This window comes from Beta vulgaris, chromosome 1 (genome assembly GCF_026745355.1).
Source record: "Beta vulgaris subsp. vulgaris cultivar EL10 chromosome 1, EL10.2, whole genome shotgun sequence".
Classification (NCBI taxonomy): Eukaryota; Viridiplantae; Streptophyta; class Magnoliopsida; order Caryophyllales; family Amaranthaceae; genus Beta; species Beta vulgaris.
This window is the reverse complement of record NC_079202.1, coordinates 51904954-51927965: the sequence shown is the minus strand read 5'-3', so window position 1 is coordinate 51927965 and position 23012 is coordinate 51904954. Positions and strand designations below refer to the sequence as shown.

The window sequence follows — 23012 nt, the reverse complement described above, 5'->3', positions numbered from 1 at the left end:
TTGCCAAGTCACCATGACATGAAAATGAAATTGAATCCTCAATGGATTGAATTGGATTTGGAAAAGTATCAATTCATGATTGTGTTCACTTGTAAAACTTGGTAAATAAAGGTAATTATATTATTTATATAGTTTCTCCATTTCTAATTAGTGTTATGTTCTATGAATAGAATATAGTTAGGTTGAAGTTTTATTAAATTTGTTTTAATATATTTTTTTAAAGTGTAATGTTTTATAATTTTTACTTGTGTCATTGTGTGTAATTAGAGATATTAAAGATAAAAAAAAAATCAAATGATTACGTGAAACTGGTGAATGTAGCACTTATTTAGAAACAAAGGAAGTACTTCATTTGCTTCTAATTACTCTGCACATTTTGTTTTCCAGCATAATCAAGTAAAAAGTAAAATGTATCGGAGAAGAAAGAAAAAGTATGAGAGAAAACAAAAAAATAATTATCAAAGAGGTTTGATTGACGTGTGACAGCTATATCTTGAAATGGTACGAAAATAGTGCGTATACTCCATAAAAACAAAGAAAAAGTGTAAATTACGAAGAAATAGAGGGGTGCAATCCTATGCTCGAGTTACTTAAATATTTGAGGAATTGTTGTTCTAGTGAGTTTTCATGTTCATATTTAAAGTATTTGCTCCCTATCTCTTATGTTTTCTAAATTTTACAAATTAAGGAAATATCAAATATTATTTAAAGGTGTCAGCTCCTAGGAGTGAATCATCAACAAGTTCAAAGATCACATAATATGACAAAGCTCTGTGCTCAAACTTGTTCGCGATTGACTTAGTTTTCCATCTTTCCTGTTTTGCTTGTATTGGATTTTCTTTCGCTTTTCAGCATTGTAAAAAAAAAAATACAAATAACTTACACGGATTCGATGTACAACTTTGAATAATTACTCACAATTAAAAATTATAAAGATAGTATCGAAAAATACGAATATTGAAGCTAATATTGTAACAATTTACATACTAACATTTGTTTTTTTATATTAATTAAAAAATTAATGTGATAAAAACATGTAAACAGTGCAAAAATCATGTTGCAATTTTAAGGTTATATAGAAAGAATGTGAAGAACGAAAAGGGAAAAAAGTTCACATAATGTAACAGAAAGTATTTCCTAGAAAATTATTTTTCCTTGGAATCCCAATTCATAAAAAGTGACAGAAATTGTTTAATGGTCTATGAGGAGTTCTATTTTCCTACGTCTCCCTGAGTTAAGTATACAGGAGGGTACTGAACTTTGATAAAAGTTTCAGTTAAGGTACTGAACTTTCAAAAGTTCCAGTTAAGGTACTCAAAATGGATGTCTGTTAACTTAAGGTACTGAACTTTGGTTTGTACCGTTAACATCCCCAAAAATAAAAGAAAAATATGACATGACATTAATTAAAAAGAAAAAGCTGACATGACATTAATTATAAAAATTCCAAACTCTTTTATCTCTCCTCTGATTCATCACCTTCTTTTATCTCTCCTCTTATTCCTCAACCTCTTCTTACTTTTTACTTTTTACTACTCAAACTTTAGTTTAACCTTAATTCCCACAATCAATCTCATCACCTCCTACATTAATCATATAATTTTGTTTCGTACTCTCACCCTCAATCCTAATGACCCATCAAAAATAAATAAAAAATATTAGTTTTTCTACAGGGTTTTAAAATAGAGATACAATGCTAAAAAAATTGAATAATCATATTCAGTACAATTTCCACAAACTATCTCGACTTTTTTCTCTTCCTCTGTTTTTCCACTTCATCACTTTCTCTTTCACATGATTTGGTAATTATATTAACCAAATCTTCTTCACATAAAGCAAACCCTCTCCAAGACCCTGAATTTTTTAAGAAAAGCAAACCCATTTTCTCTCTCCTCCACTTTCTTCTTTTATGGAGCTTCTTCAATTTGTGTTCTATCACTTTGTTTAGCAATAGATTTACTGGAAATATCCCAGAAGAGTATGGAAAGATTAAGTCTTTGTGGAAGTTGAATTTGAGTTCTAATGCCCTTTCTGGGTCAATCCCAGAATTTATTGGGCAATTGAAAAATCTGAGGTTTTTGGATTTGTGTAAAAATGGGTTTTCAGGGGAAATTCCACCCACATTATTTGATAGTTGTGGCAAAATGAAGTTCATTTCTCTATCAAGCAACAATCTTACTGGTTCAATTCCTGATTCTGTGATCAATTGCACAAATCTTATTGGTTTTGATGCTTCCTACAATGTGCTTGGTGGTAATATGTAATCCCCCACATTTTTAAAGGATTTTCATAAATATATTAAGCTATTTATGTAATTATATTAAATCCAAATGAGTTTGGAAAATGCTTTGACTTTTAAAAAGGGTTGACTATTTTAAAAGTCAACTAAAAATATTTTTCTAAGATTAATAAAGTTTGTAATATTTTAATTAAGCGTGTTTTAAATAAGAGTTAACTATTAAAAGTATATTTGAAAAGATACTTAATGGAATCGAAAGCCCAAAAGAAATAAAAAGGGAAAGGATAATTGATGACTAAAGTCCTAACAAGCCCATCTTGTTAGTCATCAAAGTTTTAATTATTGAATTCCTTTTCCTAAGCCCAATAGGATTAGCCTATTGTTTTAATTATTCAATTCCTTTTTCCTAAGCCCAATAGGATTAGCCTATTTAAATATCCTAAAACCCAAATATTTTGCCCTACACTTATTTTCTCTCTCCTCACTTGCACGTGATTTCGAGCCTCCCCTCTCTCACTCGACATTTTCTCTCTCCTCTTCCTCTTGAGCGTGACTTCCATCTTTTCTCTCAAAAATCGTTTCTTCTTCGCTAAGTAACGTTTCTTGTTCGACAAGAAACGTCACAAACCTTTTCTCGAAGCCGAAAAAGTGATTTCCGCCGGTCCTTGCTGCTGTCCTCAGTCCGACGCCCTCTCTCCTCCTCTTATTTTGGTTGTTTTCTTTACTTCTCCTTTAAGATTCCATTAAAGTTCTAATTTTTATTGTTATTTTATTTCTATTTACATGATTATAAGTTGATTATTATTTATTATGAAAATTATTTTCGGTTCATATGTTAAAAGAAAAATTTCAGATTTATTATTTTTAGTTTTAATCATGAAAGATGTGATTTTTAGGGTTTTAAATCACTAGAAATCTATATTTAAAGTAAATATGAATTTTGATTGGAATACGATTTTTATATGCATTTAAAATATTTTCAGAAGGTTTAGAAAATTTTATAATGCTGGAAATTCAGAAAGTTATATTTTAAGGTTTTTAATGGTTTTTAATCACTAGAATAGTTGATCTATACTAGGGATTAAAAATAAGAGAGTTTAAATTATAAAAACGATTTTTAAAGAAGTTAAAAAGGTTTGGGACGTTTTAAAGTTGCTGTATTTTTTTAGTACAAGTATTTACTCGATTTCTTGGTTGTTTTAGGCGGAGAATTCACTGTAGGGGACTTTTAGTGCTTAAAAGTGGCCTACCGTTACGTTTATACAAGGTACGTACATAGTCTACGTGCTAAATGGTTAGAAACATGCTCTAGGGATGTTTTTAATTTGTAGTATCATGTATAGGACCTTGTAGTTCATATATATGATTTACTGAGATGGCTTTACATGTTATTTGCTTGTATGCTACATGTAAACTAAGAATATGTTTAAGTAGATTGTTTGTATGGAAGTTTGATGCAAGCAACTAAGTTTAGTTTGGTATTAATTCGTAGTGAATTAATGAGTAAATTGGAATCATGGATTCTTTGAGATTATCTATTTATCTTATAAGAACCGAGGATCTTATTTGGTAATTTTGAGTTATACCTATATAAAGGTACAGTTTACTGTTGGCTAGGTTCAACAGGCAAGTTAGTAAAGAATAAAAGAAGTTAAAAGAGTCTTGGATGCTAAGTTGTGAACACTTATTGATTCTAAGATTAAAAAGGAGTTTTGTGATGTTATGTGATTATTAGTTGTGAGTATTGTGTGCTTGGTTGGTGTCAACACAAGTATAAAATGAATGCAACGTAAAGTGAAACGAGAATAGGTTATAGACTTTAGACTGGTGCACGTCTAGAGTTGGATATTAAGGGTTGGGATACATAGTCCGCCGTGATATGTATTTCGAGGTTGGATTGATCACCATTCCTCTTTAGTTCAAAGGTTCCTCGATATCGTAGGTCATTCTGGTTTACGGAGTCATGACCGTATTTCCTATTTCAGTATAGACAACTCGTCCCAATAACTATTCCATTTAAAGAAGAAATAAAAGTTAGAGTCTAGTTCAGTAAGAGTCATCTGCAGTTATTATGTTATTATTATTTTATTCTATAATTGTTGTAGATCATGTTTAGGATTATTGTTGTCTGATATGTAGTACTCAGCTTTGCTGATTACGTGCTTGTCTGTGTTTGTGATCATGGCTTTGCCTATTGATCCTGTGGTGATCCTTCGGGGGAGCAGAGTCAAGAAAACATTGACATTACAGGTTCGAAGATGCATACCATTGGGGAATCTGGAATGGAGAGGCTTTTGTGACATTAGTAGTATTTAAGTTGTTTCTAGGAATTTATATTTTCAGACTTTAGCTTTAAGTTGGTGTGTTTCAGTTCAAACATGGTTTGACTCATATTTCATCAGTTTAATAAAGTTGGTTTTGTTTTAGTAAGTTTTCCGCTGCAAAATTCTGAGTAAGCCGAAACGTTTTCACACGGGCCGAAGCTTTAAGTTGGTGTGTTTCAGTTCAAACATGATAATGCCTGGGTAATTCTCTAAGTTTTATATTATAAGTATTTTCTAGAAAGAGAGAATTATCGGGGTGTTACATAATATTTCTTCTCTAATTTGTGAGTTGCCCAATTTGGCTTTCTTGTCACTGAGGAGCAATGTGCTTGCTGGTAGTGTTGAAGGGAAGCTAGCAGGTTGTAATAGTTTAGAGTTTTTGGATCTTAGTAGCAATGTGTTTAATGGAGAGGCGTCGTTTGATCGCTTTGGGTTGGTAAATATGACTTATTTCAATGTTTCTCATAATGAGTTTCGCGGGAGGATTCCAGAGAGTATAACATGTAATATGAACTTATACATTGCTCATCCTATATTTTTGTGGCTGTAATCCTCATTAATTAAGATATTGCCATTTTCATGTAGTTTGATGATTGATAGAGGTATTATGTAGCTTGCCACAACCGCAAATATATCAAAATTTCATCATTATTCAACCATTTGGTGCTCTTAATTCATGTTTCAACAAAGGTAACAGTGTAACGACTAGCGAAAATTGGAGGTTTTTCTCTATATTCACAACAATTAGAGGAGAGAGAAAAGAGGGTGAAAAATCAGAGGGCCAAGATGATAGAATTAGAGGAGAGAGAAAAGAGGGTGAAAAATCAGAGGAGAGAGAAAAGAGTTTGGAATTTTTATAATTAATGTTATGTGTCATGTCACCATTTTCTTTTTAATTAATGCTACGTCATATTTTTCTTTTATTTTTGGGGATGTTAACGGTACAAACCAAAGTTCAGTACCTTAAATTAACAGACATCCATTTTGAGTACCTTAACTGGAACTTTTGAAAGTTCAGTACCTTAACTGAAACTTTTATCAAAGTTCAGTACCCTCCGGTATACTTAACTCCTCCCTAGGTAAGCAACTTTCTTCATTTAGGGGGGTAAAACTCCTTGAAAAATCACTTTCCTTTCTTTATATCAACTAATATAAATAATACTCTAGATAAATTAGTTAATCCTCGAAAGTACGACATATTGATTTAATATAAAAATGTTATTTGGCAAAAGATATGAGAATTCAATCTCGAAGGAATTGTCACGATTATGTGGAAGGTAGATGGTGAAATCACCAAATGAACCCCATATCCGCATATAGTGTTGTCACTTTATCTTTCTCACACCTACGAGAAAATCTCATCCTTATAGTGTTCCTCTCACCTGTCCTTTTTATACATTACTTTCTCTTTCTCTTTCCCTCTCACATCGTCTTTCCTTAACAATCTCCTTCCATTTTTCCCCAACTATAAGGATCCTTAAATTGAATACAAATAAGAAAAAAAAGTACGATAAATTGAAAATAAACAAAAAAAAAAGAAAAATCACTTTGTCTTCACCTCTTAGCACAGTGACCGAAATTATGAATCCTCCATATTTACAGGATTCTCTTGCTTCTCTCCTCCATCCTCATTACTTAAGAATTCTTATAAGTTCTTCCTTAGCTATGGAGACCTCATAAAAGAGAGAAAGTACAATGAGGGTGGTAAATCTTCGGTCTTTCAAACTGCTTGAACGCCTTTTTTTTAGTTATATTATAATTTTAGGTCAAGATGCAAAACGGACAATAAATAAAGAGTATTTATTAGTATGATATATAAAGAGTATTTATTAATATGATATATAAATTGATCCGAAAAAAAAAAAAAAAAAAAGACATTCTGAAACGATTTATACTGCATAGCGAGTGACAACACTCCTTTTTACATCCTACCACTGCCACCTGAAACTTCTTATTACCCATTCACTTATTTGAAATTCAAGTGAGAAAAAAGTCTTAAATACAACTACAAGAGTACCACAACTTGAAATTTGTGGGTTTACAAGCAGTTTTCCTTCGTGCCTTGGTGGGAGTTGAAGTTACTACGCAAGACACCAGCCCAAAACCATTAAAAAGCATCGCTAAACTTGACACATTGGCTATTCGTGCATACTTCAAAAACATCACTTTCTCTATTTCATAATACTCGCTACACTTTTCATCGTAGGAAGTTTCACATTACTTGCCACACTTTTTTTTTGGGCAATAAACTCTCTATTTCTCTTCTCTCACATGAGTCTTTTTTTTTTACTCTACCTCTTTATTCTCCAAAAACTGCAAGTCCGTGAATTGGGAAGTGTAACGAGTAATATAAACGGAGGAAGTACAGTATTTTAAAGTTTCAAGAAACATATGTGTTAAAGGAAAGTAATTGAAATTTGAACTGAGATTTTAAACCCAAAGCTTTTATTCCTAGAATTAGAATATAAACCCTCTTACAAATTTACAAAATAAGTGTTGCTACTTGCTATTGCAACTCATGCATCAATCGAACTCGTTTTTCATTTTCTTTCTCTAATAACTCTTCCACTCCTGATTAACAAGTAATAATAACACAAATAATGTGTGTAATTCTTTGCGGAGGGGGAGAAATCAAGTAATGTCATGTTAGCATAAAGAACCACAACTTGTCTATATCCTTGATTCTTTGACATTTTTTCACCACACACATAATTTCAACTCCCCTATCACTGATCCAGACCTGCACATTCAGCAATCACAGCACAACTAAATCAAAAACAGCAGAATAAATGAAGACAAGGAAGTCTAAACAGCTAAATTTATATAGGACAACACTATAGTTCCAAAAACCATATATTTGGACTAACCTTAGTGCTCAAAATAGACACACAAAAAGGGATAGCATAAAACAAAAATCAAATCTGAAATGCATCATCTACCTTTACACAAACATCAACAACTCAGGTCTACTATAAATGTTCTCTCCTTCATCCTCCAGTGTGGGGTAAGCAGCTACAAGAGCATCCTGTGCACCGATATAAAGGGAATTGTATATCTTCCAGTAGACTTCCCTGACTTTCCTTGCAGGATGAAACAAACCCTGCAGACAATAGTTCAGTACTGCAGCAGCACCCAATGCAACTCGCATCCCTTCAATAGCTTCTGTAACAGCGTTGATCACGTGAGGTGAAGTCTCGAAGATATTGGGCCAGACATAATTCATAAGGTGCACCAATGCGTCTTCACAACCTAAACCTGCAACACCCAGAGCCATGTGTTTCACAGCAGAAGCTGCAGTCTGCCGGTGAACAAGGTCCCTGTCCATAAGAGCATCTTCGAGGAGAGGAGTCACAGCATAGATGTAATCCTTCCCCATTTCACCTATATACTCAAAGAGGAAAGACAAAGATTTCAGAACACCGTTCTGCACGTTCAGCTCTGGAACACGGTATTCATTCATGAGTGCCGGCAAAACGGTGAAAGGTGAGCAAGTCTCAGCAACGATGGCAATAGCCACGGTGGTACAAACACGATTTTGTCGCTCTTGAACCTTAAGATTGTTCAGAAGAGTAGCCAAAACATCCTGAGGTCCAATAGCTTTGGCAATGTAGCCAAAGGTGTTGACAGTGGCTCTTCGAATGCCTTTCTTGTGAGCCTTGAGCATCTCCAGAAGCTCAAAGCATATCCTCATCCATTCTCTAGCAGGAACGAATTCTGCTCCACGGTCAGCAATACGCCCCACAAGATCAATGCAGTTCTCCTGGACCTTCTCATGCCTGTTCTTTAGAATAGGAGTCAACCTGGGGAGCAGATCTTTAATTGGGGGAGTCATCTTAGTCATACCGATGACATTAACAATTGCTTTAAGTGCTCCCAAGATTGAACCCAGCACTTCAGGATACTCCTCTCCGAGGTACTCATACAGAACCACACCCAAGTGACCCATAAGCTGCTCTTCTCCACACTGTTTCATAACCACTGCAATTCGAGAGATAAGATCGGCAGCCTGCTGTCTTACTTTTGCACTCTTGTTATTCAAACGCCACTTGATTGTACCACATATCTGAGGGAGGTAAGGCTTGACCCTTTGGCCAAGGGCATTGACCACAGCGCCAAAACCATTAAGCATGACATTGGCATCATCACTAGTCTGCTCTTGAAAAGCATAAAGAATTCCATCAATCAGAAGTTCCTCCAAACGAGCATCAATATCGGCTGCCCCCAAGTTGGTCACCACTTTCTCTATAGTCTCCATAACCATACGCCTATAGGGTTCACTCTCATCTTTGAGATCCTCCACTTCCTCCCACTATATCAGCAACGCTTACTTTGTTGGCTATCTCTACAGTAGTCTCTACAAGCTGCTTGTAATTTCTCCTATCCAGTGCCATTCTCCTGACCCAGAAGTTCCTAAAGAACTCTGGAAGAATATCACTTCTGATATAATCAGCCTCAACACCCTCAGTGCTAACACACTGTTTAACCACTTTTAGGACAATCTTCTTCATTTCTTCATCTGGTGACTGGAACTCTCGAATTAAAATAAACATGACTTCTTTTGTATAGTAGCTAGCATAAAGAGCATCCATCAATGGAATGATAAAACCAATTGCCTTCAGGAATGCAGCCAAGACCTTTCCACGGTGTGATCTGATACCTTTCCACAAAGGTTTCAATACAGAGTCAAAACTCTCTATACCATATGGGGCTGAAGCCTCAGCAAGAGCTGCCAAAGAAAGTGCTGTAATTGTTCTGACCTTCTGGTTCTCATCATTGAGACATGTTCAATGATCTCCACCAAAGATCTCAAGTGTGGCAGTACAGCACAGCCAATTAAAATGGCTATCTGTTGAACAATCTTAATACCGTGTGCCTAGCTTGCCAGGCTTCTTACTTTGACACACAGCCTTTAAGAATGGCAGCAAAGCAGGAATACCTAGAGCAGAAGCCACAACACTAAAGCCCTTGCAGTTGTATTCCTACATACTCGTCAATATTGTCAATATCTGGTCTCAGGCAGCGATCATAGTGGCCAATCCAGCAGCCTTACTCAAGTTTGAAATGATCTCTCTCCCCTCAACACGGGCATAGTAGTCTTCATCAATTAAAAGTGGCTCAATGACCACAAGAATTTTGTGCACAAAAGGTCGAACCAACTCATCAAGCTTGTATAGCACCCTATCAATAACTTTCACCAGAAGATGTCGTTCTTGGTCCTCCAATGTTGGCTGCATAAGCAAAGGCAAAATCTGATTGAACAACGGACCAGCACCAAATTCTCTTGCCTTGTCAGTTAGTTGCCTTAATGCAGTCTTCCTCTGTGGAGGGGTACCATTCTTCATATAGTATAATCTCTATTATCTTTCTTTTCTGCTCCTCTGGTGACAGTTCTTCTTCATTTTCTTCATTCAATAACACTCCAAAATACTGATAGTCCTCTGGTTTCATAAATGGCAACCCATTAGCAGGCTCCTTCCCAACATCAAACTGTTGACTCCTGTCTTCAACTGGTATTTGATACAGTGGAGTTCCAATTGGAGTGGGTGTGGCGAGGAGCTTCCTTGCTGGGGTCCTGATTGGCACATATGAAGCTGGAGGGTCCAAAATACTGTAACCTTCAGATGGGAACATGGAATCAAGCTCTTCATCAGTCAAAGGTCTGTTTCTCTCCTCAATATCCTTCTCCCACCTCATCAAGTTATATTGTTCAGGAGTAAGGGGGCCCCGCAGATTAATCTGCCCAGGAGTTGGTGTAGCCATATCGGACCCACCAACAGGTGTCACGCCAGGGGTCATAGCCACAGAAGGGGTGGCCCCAGCCATCGGTGTCGCACTCCCCATTGTAGCTGGAGTCTCATCCCACCGTGACCTCTGTCGTTTTGGGGTCGGCGTAGCCATGCCTGTGATCTTTGGAGTTGCATCCCATGTCATTCCTGCCGGAGTGGCACCAGGAGTTGCCCCACCAGCTGCTGGTGTAGCATCAGAATCATTCACACGGCCAGGCGTTGGTGTCTCATCCCACCTATTCCTCCGGACAGAAGGAGTAGCATCACCAAGTCTTCCTGGGGTTGGAGTGGCATCCCACCTACCAATCCCAGGGGTAGAATCAGGCATATCCCAATCAGAAGAAGACTTGGCCTTCTTTGCCATGCTCTCATCAACTTGCTGATCTTGTGACTGATCCCACCTATTTCTCCTCTTCTGAGAAGCCTGAGCTTGAGCAGAAATGCTACCACCAGCACCTTTCTCCTCTTCCATACTCTTCTTCTGCTCCTCCTCCTCTTTCTTCTTCTTAGCAATAGCCCGCAAAGTCTCCTCTTTCTCTCTCTTCAATGCCTCTTCCCTCACTATATCCACATAACTCCTCGTACCTACATCTGGGGTCTTATCTCCCATAGCAAAGGCATCATTCCTATTAGGAGAAATGACCCGATCAAGCCTCCTTCTACGATAATCATCCTCACGGTCAATAATCCTCTGTGTCTTCCTCAACCCATCATCAACATCAGCCCCAATACCCGGCATTTCCTTCAAAAGATTCTTAGGAGCCGTGTATGAGGCCATTTTTCGAGCCACCTCATTCTCCATAGCATCGGCATTATCTTCATCATCGTCAACTGGAATCGACTGAACATAATCCTCCCTCCTATTGTTACCATAAAGATCAGTATCATAGGTCAAAGACGAAAGAGAGGCCAACTCCTGCTCCATCTTCTTCCTCTCCTCCTGAGTCTTAGCTATCTCTGGGTCTACAGATGCCATTTTTCCAATCTAAACCTAAAATCCCTAATTATTTCTTACGCCTCGATAACCTGAATTCTCACTACGACAAAATAAGTCCCTTTGATGAATCCAAAACCTGTAATTTCAGACAATGTTTAATTTCCCCACAAACAATAGATATCAAACTCGAAACCATATTTAAAAACACAATAATCACCCAGATAATAGCAAAAAAAATAACACATCAACCCTAAACTTTCGAATTCATCAAAGCTAGGGTTCCAATTGATAAATTAAAAGCAAATCACACAGTTCGAGTAGCAAAAAAGAGTTCGATTGCAAAAAATGAAAGAAAATAATGAATACAAATAAATCTACGGAAGATTGAAAAGGAGAGAGAAAGAGAAGATGTTTACGATTGACAAATCTAGAAAGAAATACCTGGCGATTGACGAAGGAGATGAAGACACCGGATTGGCGAATGGGTCGGAGTGGGATAAGTTAGGGTTTTGAAATACCCTAGAAAAAGGGGCAAGATATACACTTGAAATGATATATGGCGGTTTTGGGAAAATGTGGCGGTGTATGGAGGAGGAGGAGCTAAGAAGTAAGAACCGAACAAGGTGTTTTCACGTTGTTTACTAGAGCTAACAACTAACCAATTGGATTTGACGTGAGTGGTTAAGGGTCCCTCACTCCTTAATTAAGGTTCGAATTTGACCTTTGGGTATAGAAAAAATTCAATTGGGAAAATGTTTCCTTTTAAGGTACCATGTAAACTCTCGCAAGAGATTAATCCATTCGTCGAAGGCGTTGAGAAACTCCTCGTAGTAGGATAAAAAAAAAAAAAAACTAGAGCTCACAACTAGTACAACCGCTAGTTTTGCCAAAAGAGTATTGGATGAAATTGTGTATCAACAAAAGTGAATTTTATATTTGTGTTGATTAAATTGCGAAATAAAAGGTATTATAAAAGATAAAATAAATCTTAATATGAGATAAAATATTAAGTTATGTATCAACTCATAATCGATAATCTCTATGCATGTAAGAACTTTAAACGTTACAAGTTAGAGTTTGAACTTAGGTCGATAACTCGATCGATAGATAAGCACCACTAATCAAAATACCTGAAAATGTATACTACACAATAAATGTAAAGTTAATAAGACTGTGGTTTATTCCTATAACTCTCCTTTTAAGCCTATCAATAAATAATTGCATTGAAAATCCAATTAAATGTTTTATTGTAAAGTTAATAAGACTATGGTTTATTCCAATTAACACTAAAATTGTAATATAATCAATGCCAATTATCTATATAGTTGCATCAAAATTAGAGTCACATTTATAATTGTCCAATTATATTTTTTTTAACATAAATTGGGGAAATTAAGATGTTGCTCGCATATTATCTACTAAGTAGAGATGACAACTAGTCAGACTTGGAGTGTATCATGCATAATCCGACTACGACCTTACAAGAAGTCGAATTTTCAATATGAGTCCGACTCTGACACCCGGCTCCGAAAATCCGAGTATGTTCCAATATAAAATCATAATGTAGGAATCCGACTTGATTTAAAATCCTAACGTCTGAATCCGACTTGATTTAAAATCCTAACATCTGATTTCGATCCAACTTAAAATCCTAACATTCCACTCCGATACAGCTTCTTTTTTTCACCCCATTTTTTAATAGAAAAATCTTCTATAATACAAATATTTTTTAATGATCATATGAAAATCATATATAGTACAAATAATCTAAACATTACATTTCTTCAATGGAAAAATCTTACATAACACAATTGCCTTAAAGTCAGAGTCAACTTATACATATACGATACATTAATATAACTAATAAAGGGATTAATTGCCTTGAAGTCGTAATCGGATTTGGGTATCAATTTTTTTAACAGGATTTGACTCTGGCCCTCCTTCCTCCGACCTAGAAGAGTCGGATTCGGATTATTCTCATGTCGGAGTGAACTCGGATTTTTTCCTTCGGATTAGAACGGGCTAGGGTCGGATCCGGGTGGGTTTTTTTTTTAAAAAAAAAAAGATAAGATGAAGGAGACTCACTCGAGGGGGATAAGGGAAAATTCTCATATGAGACCCATGAAATTTGATCCCTATACCTCATAAATATGAGGTGAGAAGCGATACTACTACTCGACCATCTCAACCTCGAATTCAAATTGAATTGTCACCCGTGTGATTATATCATTACTAGCTTTTTCTGCACGTGGGGTGACATTTTAGGCATAACTACTACTCGATATTAAAAGAAATGAAAAATAAAAGTTATGAAAGTACGTATCTACATACACCTTCATTTGCTGAGTAATAAGTATTTAAATATTTACAAATATTATCTTAAAAATATTTTAAAAGTAACTATAAGTGATAAAATTGCATATCCAAGTAATGAAAGAACTGGTTTTTTTGAAAGTTGTGTTTGTGATTAATTTTGTATATGAGTTGTCTTTGTAATGAGAATGCTATATTTTTTTAATTGTCTGTGGTATTAATTAATAGTAAGTTTTTTATAATGAATTTTTTAGTTGATTGGATCTAAATTTAATTTAATTGTATCTAAATTTAATTTGATTGAATCTTTTTATTTGCAAGTTTATATGATTGACAATTATATGAGTTGATTGGAATTAATATAGATTTGGTTAAATTTTTTTTTGGTAAGTTTATGTGTATAATGATTTTATGTTGTGGAGGGGTGAATATGTAAATTCAAAGGAGAACATCATTGCTCCTCCCTTGACTTATATAATAGAGATATAATAGAGATATACGAGTTTTACAAGTTACAACCTATGAGCCGCTTGTTTGAGTTTTTGCTTTATGGTCATGTATATTGGCCTATATGTGCTAGTCTCAAAGAATTGATTTGTGGATTGGCCCAATATCGACATCAGGTTCTCCCTTGTGGGCCGAAGGCCCTGTATCCATCAATAATGAACCTTCATGACCTAAGCCTAACGTTTTACCTTCCACTTTATATTACTAGCTGAGCATCACACTTGAACTTCTACTAAAAATAAGAAGCTACACTTAGGGTGCGTTCTTTTCATCTTAATAAATTCAAGTTTCAAGTCAAATAAGTTCAGTTTAGTTTAGATAAGTTCAGTTCAATTCACATAAGTTTAGTTCAGATAAATTTCAATCAAGTTCAATCAGCGCAATAAATTCCAATCAGGTCTAATAAGGCCCAATAAGTTTCAATCAGGTGCAATAAGGGTCTGTTCTTCCTAGCTTATTTTCAGTTAAGTTCAGTTCAATTCAGTTCAGATCAGTTCAGTTCATACCACTTCAGTTCAGTTCAGTTCAGCTCTTGACAATACTTTTACTCTCACATATCACTATTCATTTCAGTTCAATTCAGTTCAGTTCAGTTTAATTCTGTTCATATCAGTTCAGTTCAGTTCAGCTGTTTTATGCCGAAGAGAACAGACCCTAAGTTCCAATCAGGTCTAATAAAGTCCAACAAGTTCCAATCATAAGAGCTAATTAATAATAATTATTTTTTTAAAGGACAAATTTTAATAATTATTATTTCATAATAAATTTTTAGGGGTAGTATTTACATGAAGGGTAATATTATGTTACAACTCATCAATTTTGTTTGTCTAATAAGGTCAAATATGTTCCAATCAAGTCCAATAAGGTCTAATAAGTTTCAATCAAGTCTAATAAGTTTTAATCGAGTCTAATAAGTTTTAATCGGGTCTAATAAGTTTCAAACGGGTTTAATACGATCTAATAGTTTCAATCAGGTCCAATAAGGTCTAATAAGTTCCAAATTCCAATCAGGTCAATAAGTTTAAGTTAGGTCCAATAGAGGTTCAATCAGGTCCAATAAATTGAATCAGGTCTAATAAGTTATGTTCAGGTCCAATAAGTTCAGGGTTATTCAGGTGAAGATAACACACCCTCAAATCTTATGTTTGATTCACCCTATTCTACAAAAGTAGTACTATTACTTTATCTTATCAAAATTATATCAGATTAAAATTTCAAATCAGTCCTTATTTTCGTATATTTAATATCAAATATCTTCAATTACATATTAATAATATACTTCCTCCATAATAAAAAGAAAAAGCAATATTTGTCATTTTGGGCCGTAACACAAAAAATACAACATTTTAAAAGTTACTAATTTTAGTAAAAAAAATCAACATATTTACAATAATGTCATTACTAAAAGAACTCTAAAATATCATTACCACTCTCTCACATTATATTATTAACCTAAATAAACCAACCCCTTAATGATTTCCACCAAAATTAAATATCTAACCTATCCCCCCCCTCCCAAAATCATAAATAAAAAATCTTCAACTACCCCCATCCCCATTTATGATCTGCAATAACTTCTCCCAACTTCCCAGATCAGAACCCTAAATTTTTTTCTCCTTTAAATTATCCCCAATTTCCCAAAAATGTCAAACCCTAAATCAATTCTCCTCTTCTTTTCTCCCTCAAGCGACGAATTCTATCTCTCCTTCTCCACTCCATCTCACACTATCCTTGTTTCTCATGATTCTCCCGCCAAAATGGTTAACCTTGATCCCGTTAGAGCAGTTCTTACAGTGGAAAAAGATCTAAATAGGAAAAATCTCCTGAATATGTGTGTTCAACTTTTTTAAGCATCGCATTTCACGCACTTCACTCGCATATACGAAAGTGACGAGGTTGCACAACGGTTGAGTCCCGAAACGGTTGCGGCTTTAGGGGTAGCCATTGACAGCATCAATGAGGCCAAGAAGTTTGAGTGGATTGTGGTATGTGGTTTGCTTGCGGTGGGTTAGTCGGAGTTTGAGTTTAGGGAGCGTAGATCTGGGAGAAAAGGCAAGAAACTGAAACTTGAGTCCCCAAAACGATGCCTAATCGGTTTTCTAAGTGTTCGTACTTGTGTAAAACAAGAAGGGTTCGGGTGAAAATTGCCGAACCTTCTTCACCAGTTAAGGAGAAGGAAGAAGTGAAATTTTCTCCCTTAAGTGACAATTCCTCCATTCAAAATTTGGGATCTATGCCTAATTCTGATTTTATGGATTTTGATTCTGATGCTTATGGAGGTCATGATCATGTTTTTATTCTACCATCTGACAATGGATCCCCCCCAACAAATTAGGGACTATATGATTTACTTTAATTTGGCAGAGGAACCCAAATAATTAAGTTTTAGGTTGATCTCTAACTTTCGCATATTTTTTGTTGTTTTTTTCGTTTTCCTTGTGAATTGTTGTTTCCATTATTTGCATGTGGGGTATTCATGTTATATGTTGATGTGTGAATTACGTTTATGTGGGTGTGTATGATGGGTCGCATTTTGTTGGATTTGCATGTGGGATTATGTATATGTTGCTCTGGGATTATGCATTTTGTTGGTCTGGGATTATGATTTTTTGTTGCGGCTGTGGGATTGGATTGGAGGATGGATTGTGTTGAACCTGGGATTCATTTGTGTTGCTGTTTGATTTTTTTTTGTTGTTGTTAGATGGATGGTTGTTGCTGTTTGATTATTATTTGTGATTATGTTGGTGCTACATCATTGACATTAGTCTTTGTTTTCAACATTGAGATCGAGGTAACACACATCATAAACTTCTTTGTAAAAAACCCTAAACCTGATGAACCTAAGGCTGTAAAATGATGAGACTTTGAAAACATTAAGCATGCATTCAATAGGATAATAACAACATATTTTTTTCCCAACCATTGAGTCCCATTAATAATTGGCAAACATAGACATAAGTATAACCATTAAGTTCATTCTTACAATTAGAATCAACAAAATAATTGTAACTGGTGACTGCCATCACATGACTACAAAAAAGGACCTACTTCTAACCACTACAGTTAACCTAACAAAAAGGAATGTTTAATTTGAAGGCTTAAAATATAGGTAAGTGAACAAAAAGGGGCTTACACAATTTAGCTTAACCTTCATCAAAAAGGAATTTCCGACGCTAATTCTGTTGGAGATTAGAGAATCGAGGGACGGGGTTTGGCGCGAGAGTGGGAGCGACGAGTGAAGTGAGAGAGAAACCAGAGAAAGGTCATGTAGAAGAGATTTGAACTAGAGAAATGTGGACGATCGATTTGGTAGAAATCAATGGCAAAACCCTACAAAGCAATGCTGCTAATGGGACCTTAAAAGTGAAATATTTGAACACAATTACAAAGGAGATAGAAAAAGCAAGCGATAGTAATGAAATTGATGCTGAAAACCCTAAAAGAGGGAGGGAGACTTTGTTTGAATCAACATCAACTCATGGATAGAATGAAGTTGTGGAGGAGGATGAAGAATGAAGATGGAGGGTGCAGAGGAAAAACTGAGAGGAAAGAGAAGGAAGGTGAAGAGTAGAGTAAGGACATAGCAGTGAATGGAAAAGTTAGTGAGGGTAAAATCGTCAAATCACTATTACTAAGAACAGTAACCAGACTTGTGGCTTTTCAATGGGTAATAAATACGTTATCAACACCTATAATAACTATGAGGTACTCTAAATCCAAATATTAACCTATAATAAAATTTCTCTTTTTTGTTACAAACTATCTTTTTAAGTAGCCCTCCCGTGCACTAAACATTATTGGTGAACCTCAATATTTGGGGTAGGTGATAAATTGTATGGGATTTTCCCCCTTGTCCCACTTAGAAAGATAAATAAAGGAGTTTTCTTTTACAATATTATGTTACTCACTACTCTTTGCTTGGCTAGAAGGCAAATACATTAATTGGCCATCCGAGTGTGTATGCTCCATAATAATGTAATATCTTTCTTTTTTTTATCCATATGAGCCACAAAAACAGTACAAAGTATAAATAACTATATAAGGGACTTCAACCGGTGATCCATTGTTCACAGCACCTCAATTTTAACCACTAGGCCAAGACATCATTGATTAACAGTGTAATATCGAAAGTTGATATTGAGCAGCTTGGAGTCTGGTTGTTTGTATCAAAGTTCTCATATGTGGTACAACAAATTAATTAACTTCTAAAAATTATGGTGTGGTCTCTAGTCATTTCTCTTCTCCTCAATTTATTGCATAATTTCTATTATTTTTTCAAAATCACCAAGTAGGCAATTCTAGAGTCCTACAAGACTCTCAAATTAGACACATTTGAACTAGTTATTTGCATAAATAAAATAAGATTATTAGGTAGCTTTTGTTTAGAAGTATGTGTATTTCATTAAATTAGCTATGATAATATCATTATTGAAGAATTTTCCTCTTATGGTAAAAATTAGGAATCCACAAATGATTTTTTTCTTTCTATTGAAGAAGATTCTTATCAGGGTGAGTCGGTGGGAGCACTATCATGATTTATGATATACTTTGATGGAATAAAATATTAAAATCATGATTGATGAACATTTATGAATATTTAGATAGGATTTTTTTTCATACATAAAATGATAAAAGAAACTCGAATTTAAACGTTTCCCAATCCAAATGCTTTTTAGCTCAATGATAGGGGCAGAGTCATCAACAAGATGGAATATATTTTACTTTGCCTACATGGTTGTATCAAAGGTTAATGGCTGAAATGCTTATTGATACTCTTTTCCAAGTAGTCTTCTACAATTATATTCTTCTATATCTATCCTTCATCGATGAATTCTCTCCCATGACAATAAAAAAAATCATCGCTAATTTTTCTTTTGTTTTTTTTAGAGGATTTCATTATTAAGTAAGTAGGTTGGAATAATGGTTTCATCTTTTAGGGCCTGTTCTCCCTTACTTATTTTCAGTTAAATTCAAATCCAGTTCAGTTTAGTTTTGTGCAGTTATGTTCAACTCTGGATAATGTTTTTACTCTCATATATCACTATTCATTTCAATTCAATTCATTTCGATTCATTTGTTTTATGTCGAAAAGAACATGCCTTTAATTTCATTAGCAATTATTCTCTTTCCCTTGAATAATCCTCTCTAACTTTTTACCGTTCTGTTGGACAATTAGAGCAAACACAATGGTCTATGAATGAGACGAGGAACTAATTTGAATTAAGTTATTGACTTGTCAGTGTTTTTATGATAATAAGTGACATATCTCTATAATAAATTCAAATATTAATTAAATTAAAAGAATCCATTAACCAGTTATATTACTTTTCTAATTGCTATTTTCATCAATGTTAATGTTAATGTCTTTACTATACAACCACATTATCACATATTTGTACCCTTTATAGTATCTGATTTTCCAAAATTAGTAGATTTTTTTTACAAAATAATAAATTTACTCACCAGTTACCTCCACCTTACTTTATGACCCAATTAAATGTCACTATTTTATTACAATAGCAGTCGTTTTAAACAATAATCACACTTAAGCCCATATTAAAAACCTATAAGTAAATATCTCAAAAAAAAAAACTTACATAAAAAACCTACTTTGAGCAAGACATGAATATCTGTAGCACAAATGATCTGGGTTCGTACCTTGGCTTTCCTCTATGCCATAGGAAACCCTCTAAGAACAAACTTAATTTCATAGTTGATAAAGTAGCTTCTAAACTAACTTCTTGGAAAGCCAAAAGCTTAAACAAGGCGGGGAGGACCATTCTAATCAATGCTACCCTTCAGGCTATTCCTAGATATTACATGCATATGATAGATTTTCCTATGACCATTTTAAAAAAATAGAGTCTTTATGTAGTAGTTTGTTTTGGAATAGCAAAGAAAACAAGAAAAAAAATATCTTGGGTCGCTTGGAATAAAATCTGCTCTCCTAAGATTGGGGGGGGGGGGGGTTGGCCTATCTACGTATAGCAACATTAACAACACTAGCCTTGCCCGCCTCTGTTGGAAGTTAGATAATAACACTATGTGGGCCTCCAAGATTATCAAAGAGAAATACTTTGACAAAAACCTTGAACCCCTTAGCTATAAAAAAAGGTTCCCATATTTGGAAGAACATTGGGTCTGGGTGGGATTGTTATGAAAAAAGTCTAGCGTGGGTAGTAGGGGATGGTACAAGCATTAAGCTCTGGCATGACAAGTGGGTCAATGGTGAAAGCTTAAGATCGTTAATTCATGGACCGCAAAAAAAAATGAGTTGGACTTAAAAGTTAATATTCTAAAGAATCATCATTGCTAGCATTTTGACCATACCTCTAACCTAGGATTTGATGGACAAAGTGAGATCGACCAACTTCTCTCATAACGCCGACTACACGTATTCAACCTGGACTCACCTAGGAAAGTTTAGTGCAAAGAAAGCAATGGCATACCTTAACCCAGCACCTACGGATGAGGAGTCATGGGAGTGGATTTGGAAAGCTCTAGGCCTCGCAAAACACCATATGTTTGTATGGCAAACTAGATGGAACAGAATGCCAACGAATGAGAACATTATCTATCGTATCAACACTCACCCAAGTAACTGTGCTTTCTGCCCGGACGAAGAAGAAAATATGGACCACATTCTTAGGGTTTGTCATCGAGCCGTTGAAATATGGGACAATGTGAACTTTACAGTAGCTAATAGTATTCATGTCAATGATTGGCTAAAAATCAACTCTTCCTCATACCATAATACCCATAATTCATCGAATTTCACCTAAATCCCTTCTAATGTAGATTTCATTTTTACAATTTGGGGAATTTGGTTGAGACGCAATGCATGGGTCATTAACAAAAAGAACATATCGTCTTCCTCTTCTATTAAAAACTCCCGTTGGGCCGCCACTGAATGATTCTACTCAAAGAACCAACCTAAAGTGGGTAAAGCTCCCAACCCCTCTCCCTCTCCCTCTCTCTCTTCCTATCCCTCTATCACCCCATCCACTACAACTCAATCCTCTTATCCCGTCTCATCTCCCCATTCTACTGCCATTCATCATGTGACTAATGCTCCATTAACTTGGATTCCCCCACCTCTAAATGTTGTCAAAATAAATGTGGATAACTCTTTCTTAGTTAAGTCAAAACAATCTTGTTTAGCGGCTATTTGCAGGGACTCCTATGGTCATTGGATTGGAGGAATTGCAATGAACACTTACTGCTCAGATGCCTAGGAAGCCGAAACCCGTGCAATTCACATGGGCCTTAACTGGGCGAAACAGCAACACTGGACCATGCCACCATGGCCATTATTTTCATCATATTGTAAAAATGCTACTGAGGAGATTGGTAGTAATAGGAGCATTAAATGTAATCTTTGTAATGTTGTTCATGTTTGTAGGGAGTTGCTCCAAGAAACCGTAGGGCTTAAGCTATGGCATGAAGGGAGAGAAACTAACTGAGTTGTTGATACTCTAGCAAAATATGCAAAAGGGAGGGCTGTAACCCCAAATATATATATATATATATATATATATATATATATATATATATATATATATATATATATATATCGCAAGTTTTTTTTATGAGAACGTATTGTGTCGGACTCGTCCGACCATAATCTTAGTCGGACGACTTTCAGGTGATTCCAATTTTTTTTCAGGTAGTCTTCATTTTTTTTCAGGTGGTTCCAATTTTTTTTCAGGTAGTCTTCATTTTGTTTTCAGTTAGTCTTCTTTGTTTTTCAGTGGGTTTTTGTGCTTCAGTTAGACTTACTTGGGTTTCAGTTGATCTCTATTCTTTTTCAGGTAGTCTACATTTTTCTTCAGGTAGTCTTCATTTTGTTTCAGTTAGTCCATTATTTCTTTCAGTTGGCCCATTATTTCTTTCAGTTGGCCCATTATTTCTTTCAGTTGGTCCAACTGAAAGAAAAGAAAGTCTAACTGAAAGAAAAGAAAGTTTAACTGAAAGAAAAGAAAGTCCAACTGAAAGAACACAAAGTCCAACTGAAAGAAAACAAAGTCCAACTGAAAGAAAACAAAGTCAAACTGAAAAGAAAACAAGGTTTAACTGAAAGTAACTTAGGTCTAATATTAAAAAAAAAAACACTAATCTCTACTTTCCTCTCACTTTCTCCTTCTTCATTTCTCTTCATGAATGAACGAATTTGTCATCCAATACTCCAATCTTTAAAGTTTTATAATTCGACCGCAAAGGCTTTGGACAGGGAAGCATGTTAGAATTAATGTTTGTCTGTGGCACTAGATCAGTCAAATTTATATCTCGCCAGGCCATCTTGAATCATATAACGAGAGGTTTTCTACCATTTACTGCCAAAAAGCTTGCTAAAATTGCAGTAGAATATTTTGGGATGAATGAATCAAAGAAGAACAAAGATGAAAGTCTTAAAACAGAATGCTGGTGAACCTTGTCGAAAGAAGAGAAACAACAATGATGAGATTGGAGGAGGAGATTGAAGAAATTAGGAAGAGAGAGAATAAAGTTATAAGCATTCTGAATGTTTCTACGCAAAGTGATGAGAATTTGTTTTGGACTCAGCCCGTCTGACAGTAAGCATTGGTCAGACGGTCTGACCCAATACTTTCACTTTTTTTATTCCCTCTCCCGATTTGTAGTAAATTAGTAGTAGAAGAAGCTAAAGATCGTATTCTGTTGATCATGGATTATGATGACCATAGCTCAGGTAGCCTATAAAACTTTCTAAGTTATTTATATATCATTCACGTTTTTACCAAAAAAAAAAAATAGTGGCGTAGGTTTACCATTCCTTGTGAAAAAAACTCCATCGAGGCATTGGTCATTGCTCTACAATCTTGCCAATGTAGGTCTCAAAGACTAAAAAGATCATCAAGTTCATTATTCTCTTAGTAATTCGTTGTATT

General features: G+C 35.2%; 2 protein-coding genes across 2 annotated transcripts; one reads left to right on the top strand and one right to left on the bottom strand.

Moving 5' to 3' along the window:
• Positions 1-24: 24 nt before the first annotated feature.
• On the top strand, positions 25-2264 carry LOC130590284 (probable LRR receptor-like serine/threonine-protein kinase At1g12460). The gene is made up of 2 exons (XM_057392353.1): positions 25-101; positions 1949-2264. The coding sequence occupies exons 1-2, from the start codon at positions 25-27 to the stop codon at positions 2262-2264; spliced, it is 393 nt and encodes a 130-aa protein (XP_057248336.1).
• A 4722-nt stretch (positions 2265-6986) lies between these two features.
• LOC104905458 (uncharacterized) lies at positions 6987-11893 on the bottom strand. The gene is given in 10 exon segments (XM_010694010.4): positions 6987-7303; positions 7503-8867; positions 8869-9343; positions 9346-9432; positions 9435-9449; positions 9452-9543; positions 9545-9578; positions 9581-9906; positions 9908-11422; positions 11728-11893. Coding segments are annotated over 8 exon segments (3810 nt in total). The 5' UTR covers positions 11326-11422; positions 11728-11893; the 3' UTR covers positions 6987-7303; positions 7503-7504.
• Positions 11894-23012: the final 11119 nt, after the last annotated feature.

What these genes read in the sequence shown, in the direction of transcription:
- LOC130590284 (XM_057392353.1), top strand. Translation starts at nt 25, where the DNA reads ATGAAATTGAATCCTCAATGGATTGAATTGGATTTGGAAAAGTATCAA. An exon ending in GTGTTCACTTGTAAAACTTG is followed by an intron (nt 102 to 1,948) that starts GTAAATAAAGGT and finishes CACTTTGTTTAG; the next exon opens with CAATAGATTTACTGGAAATA.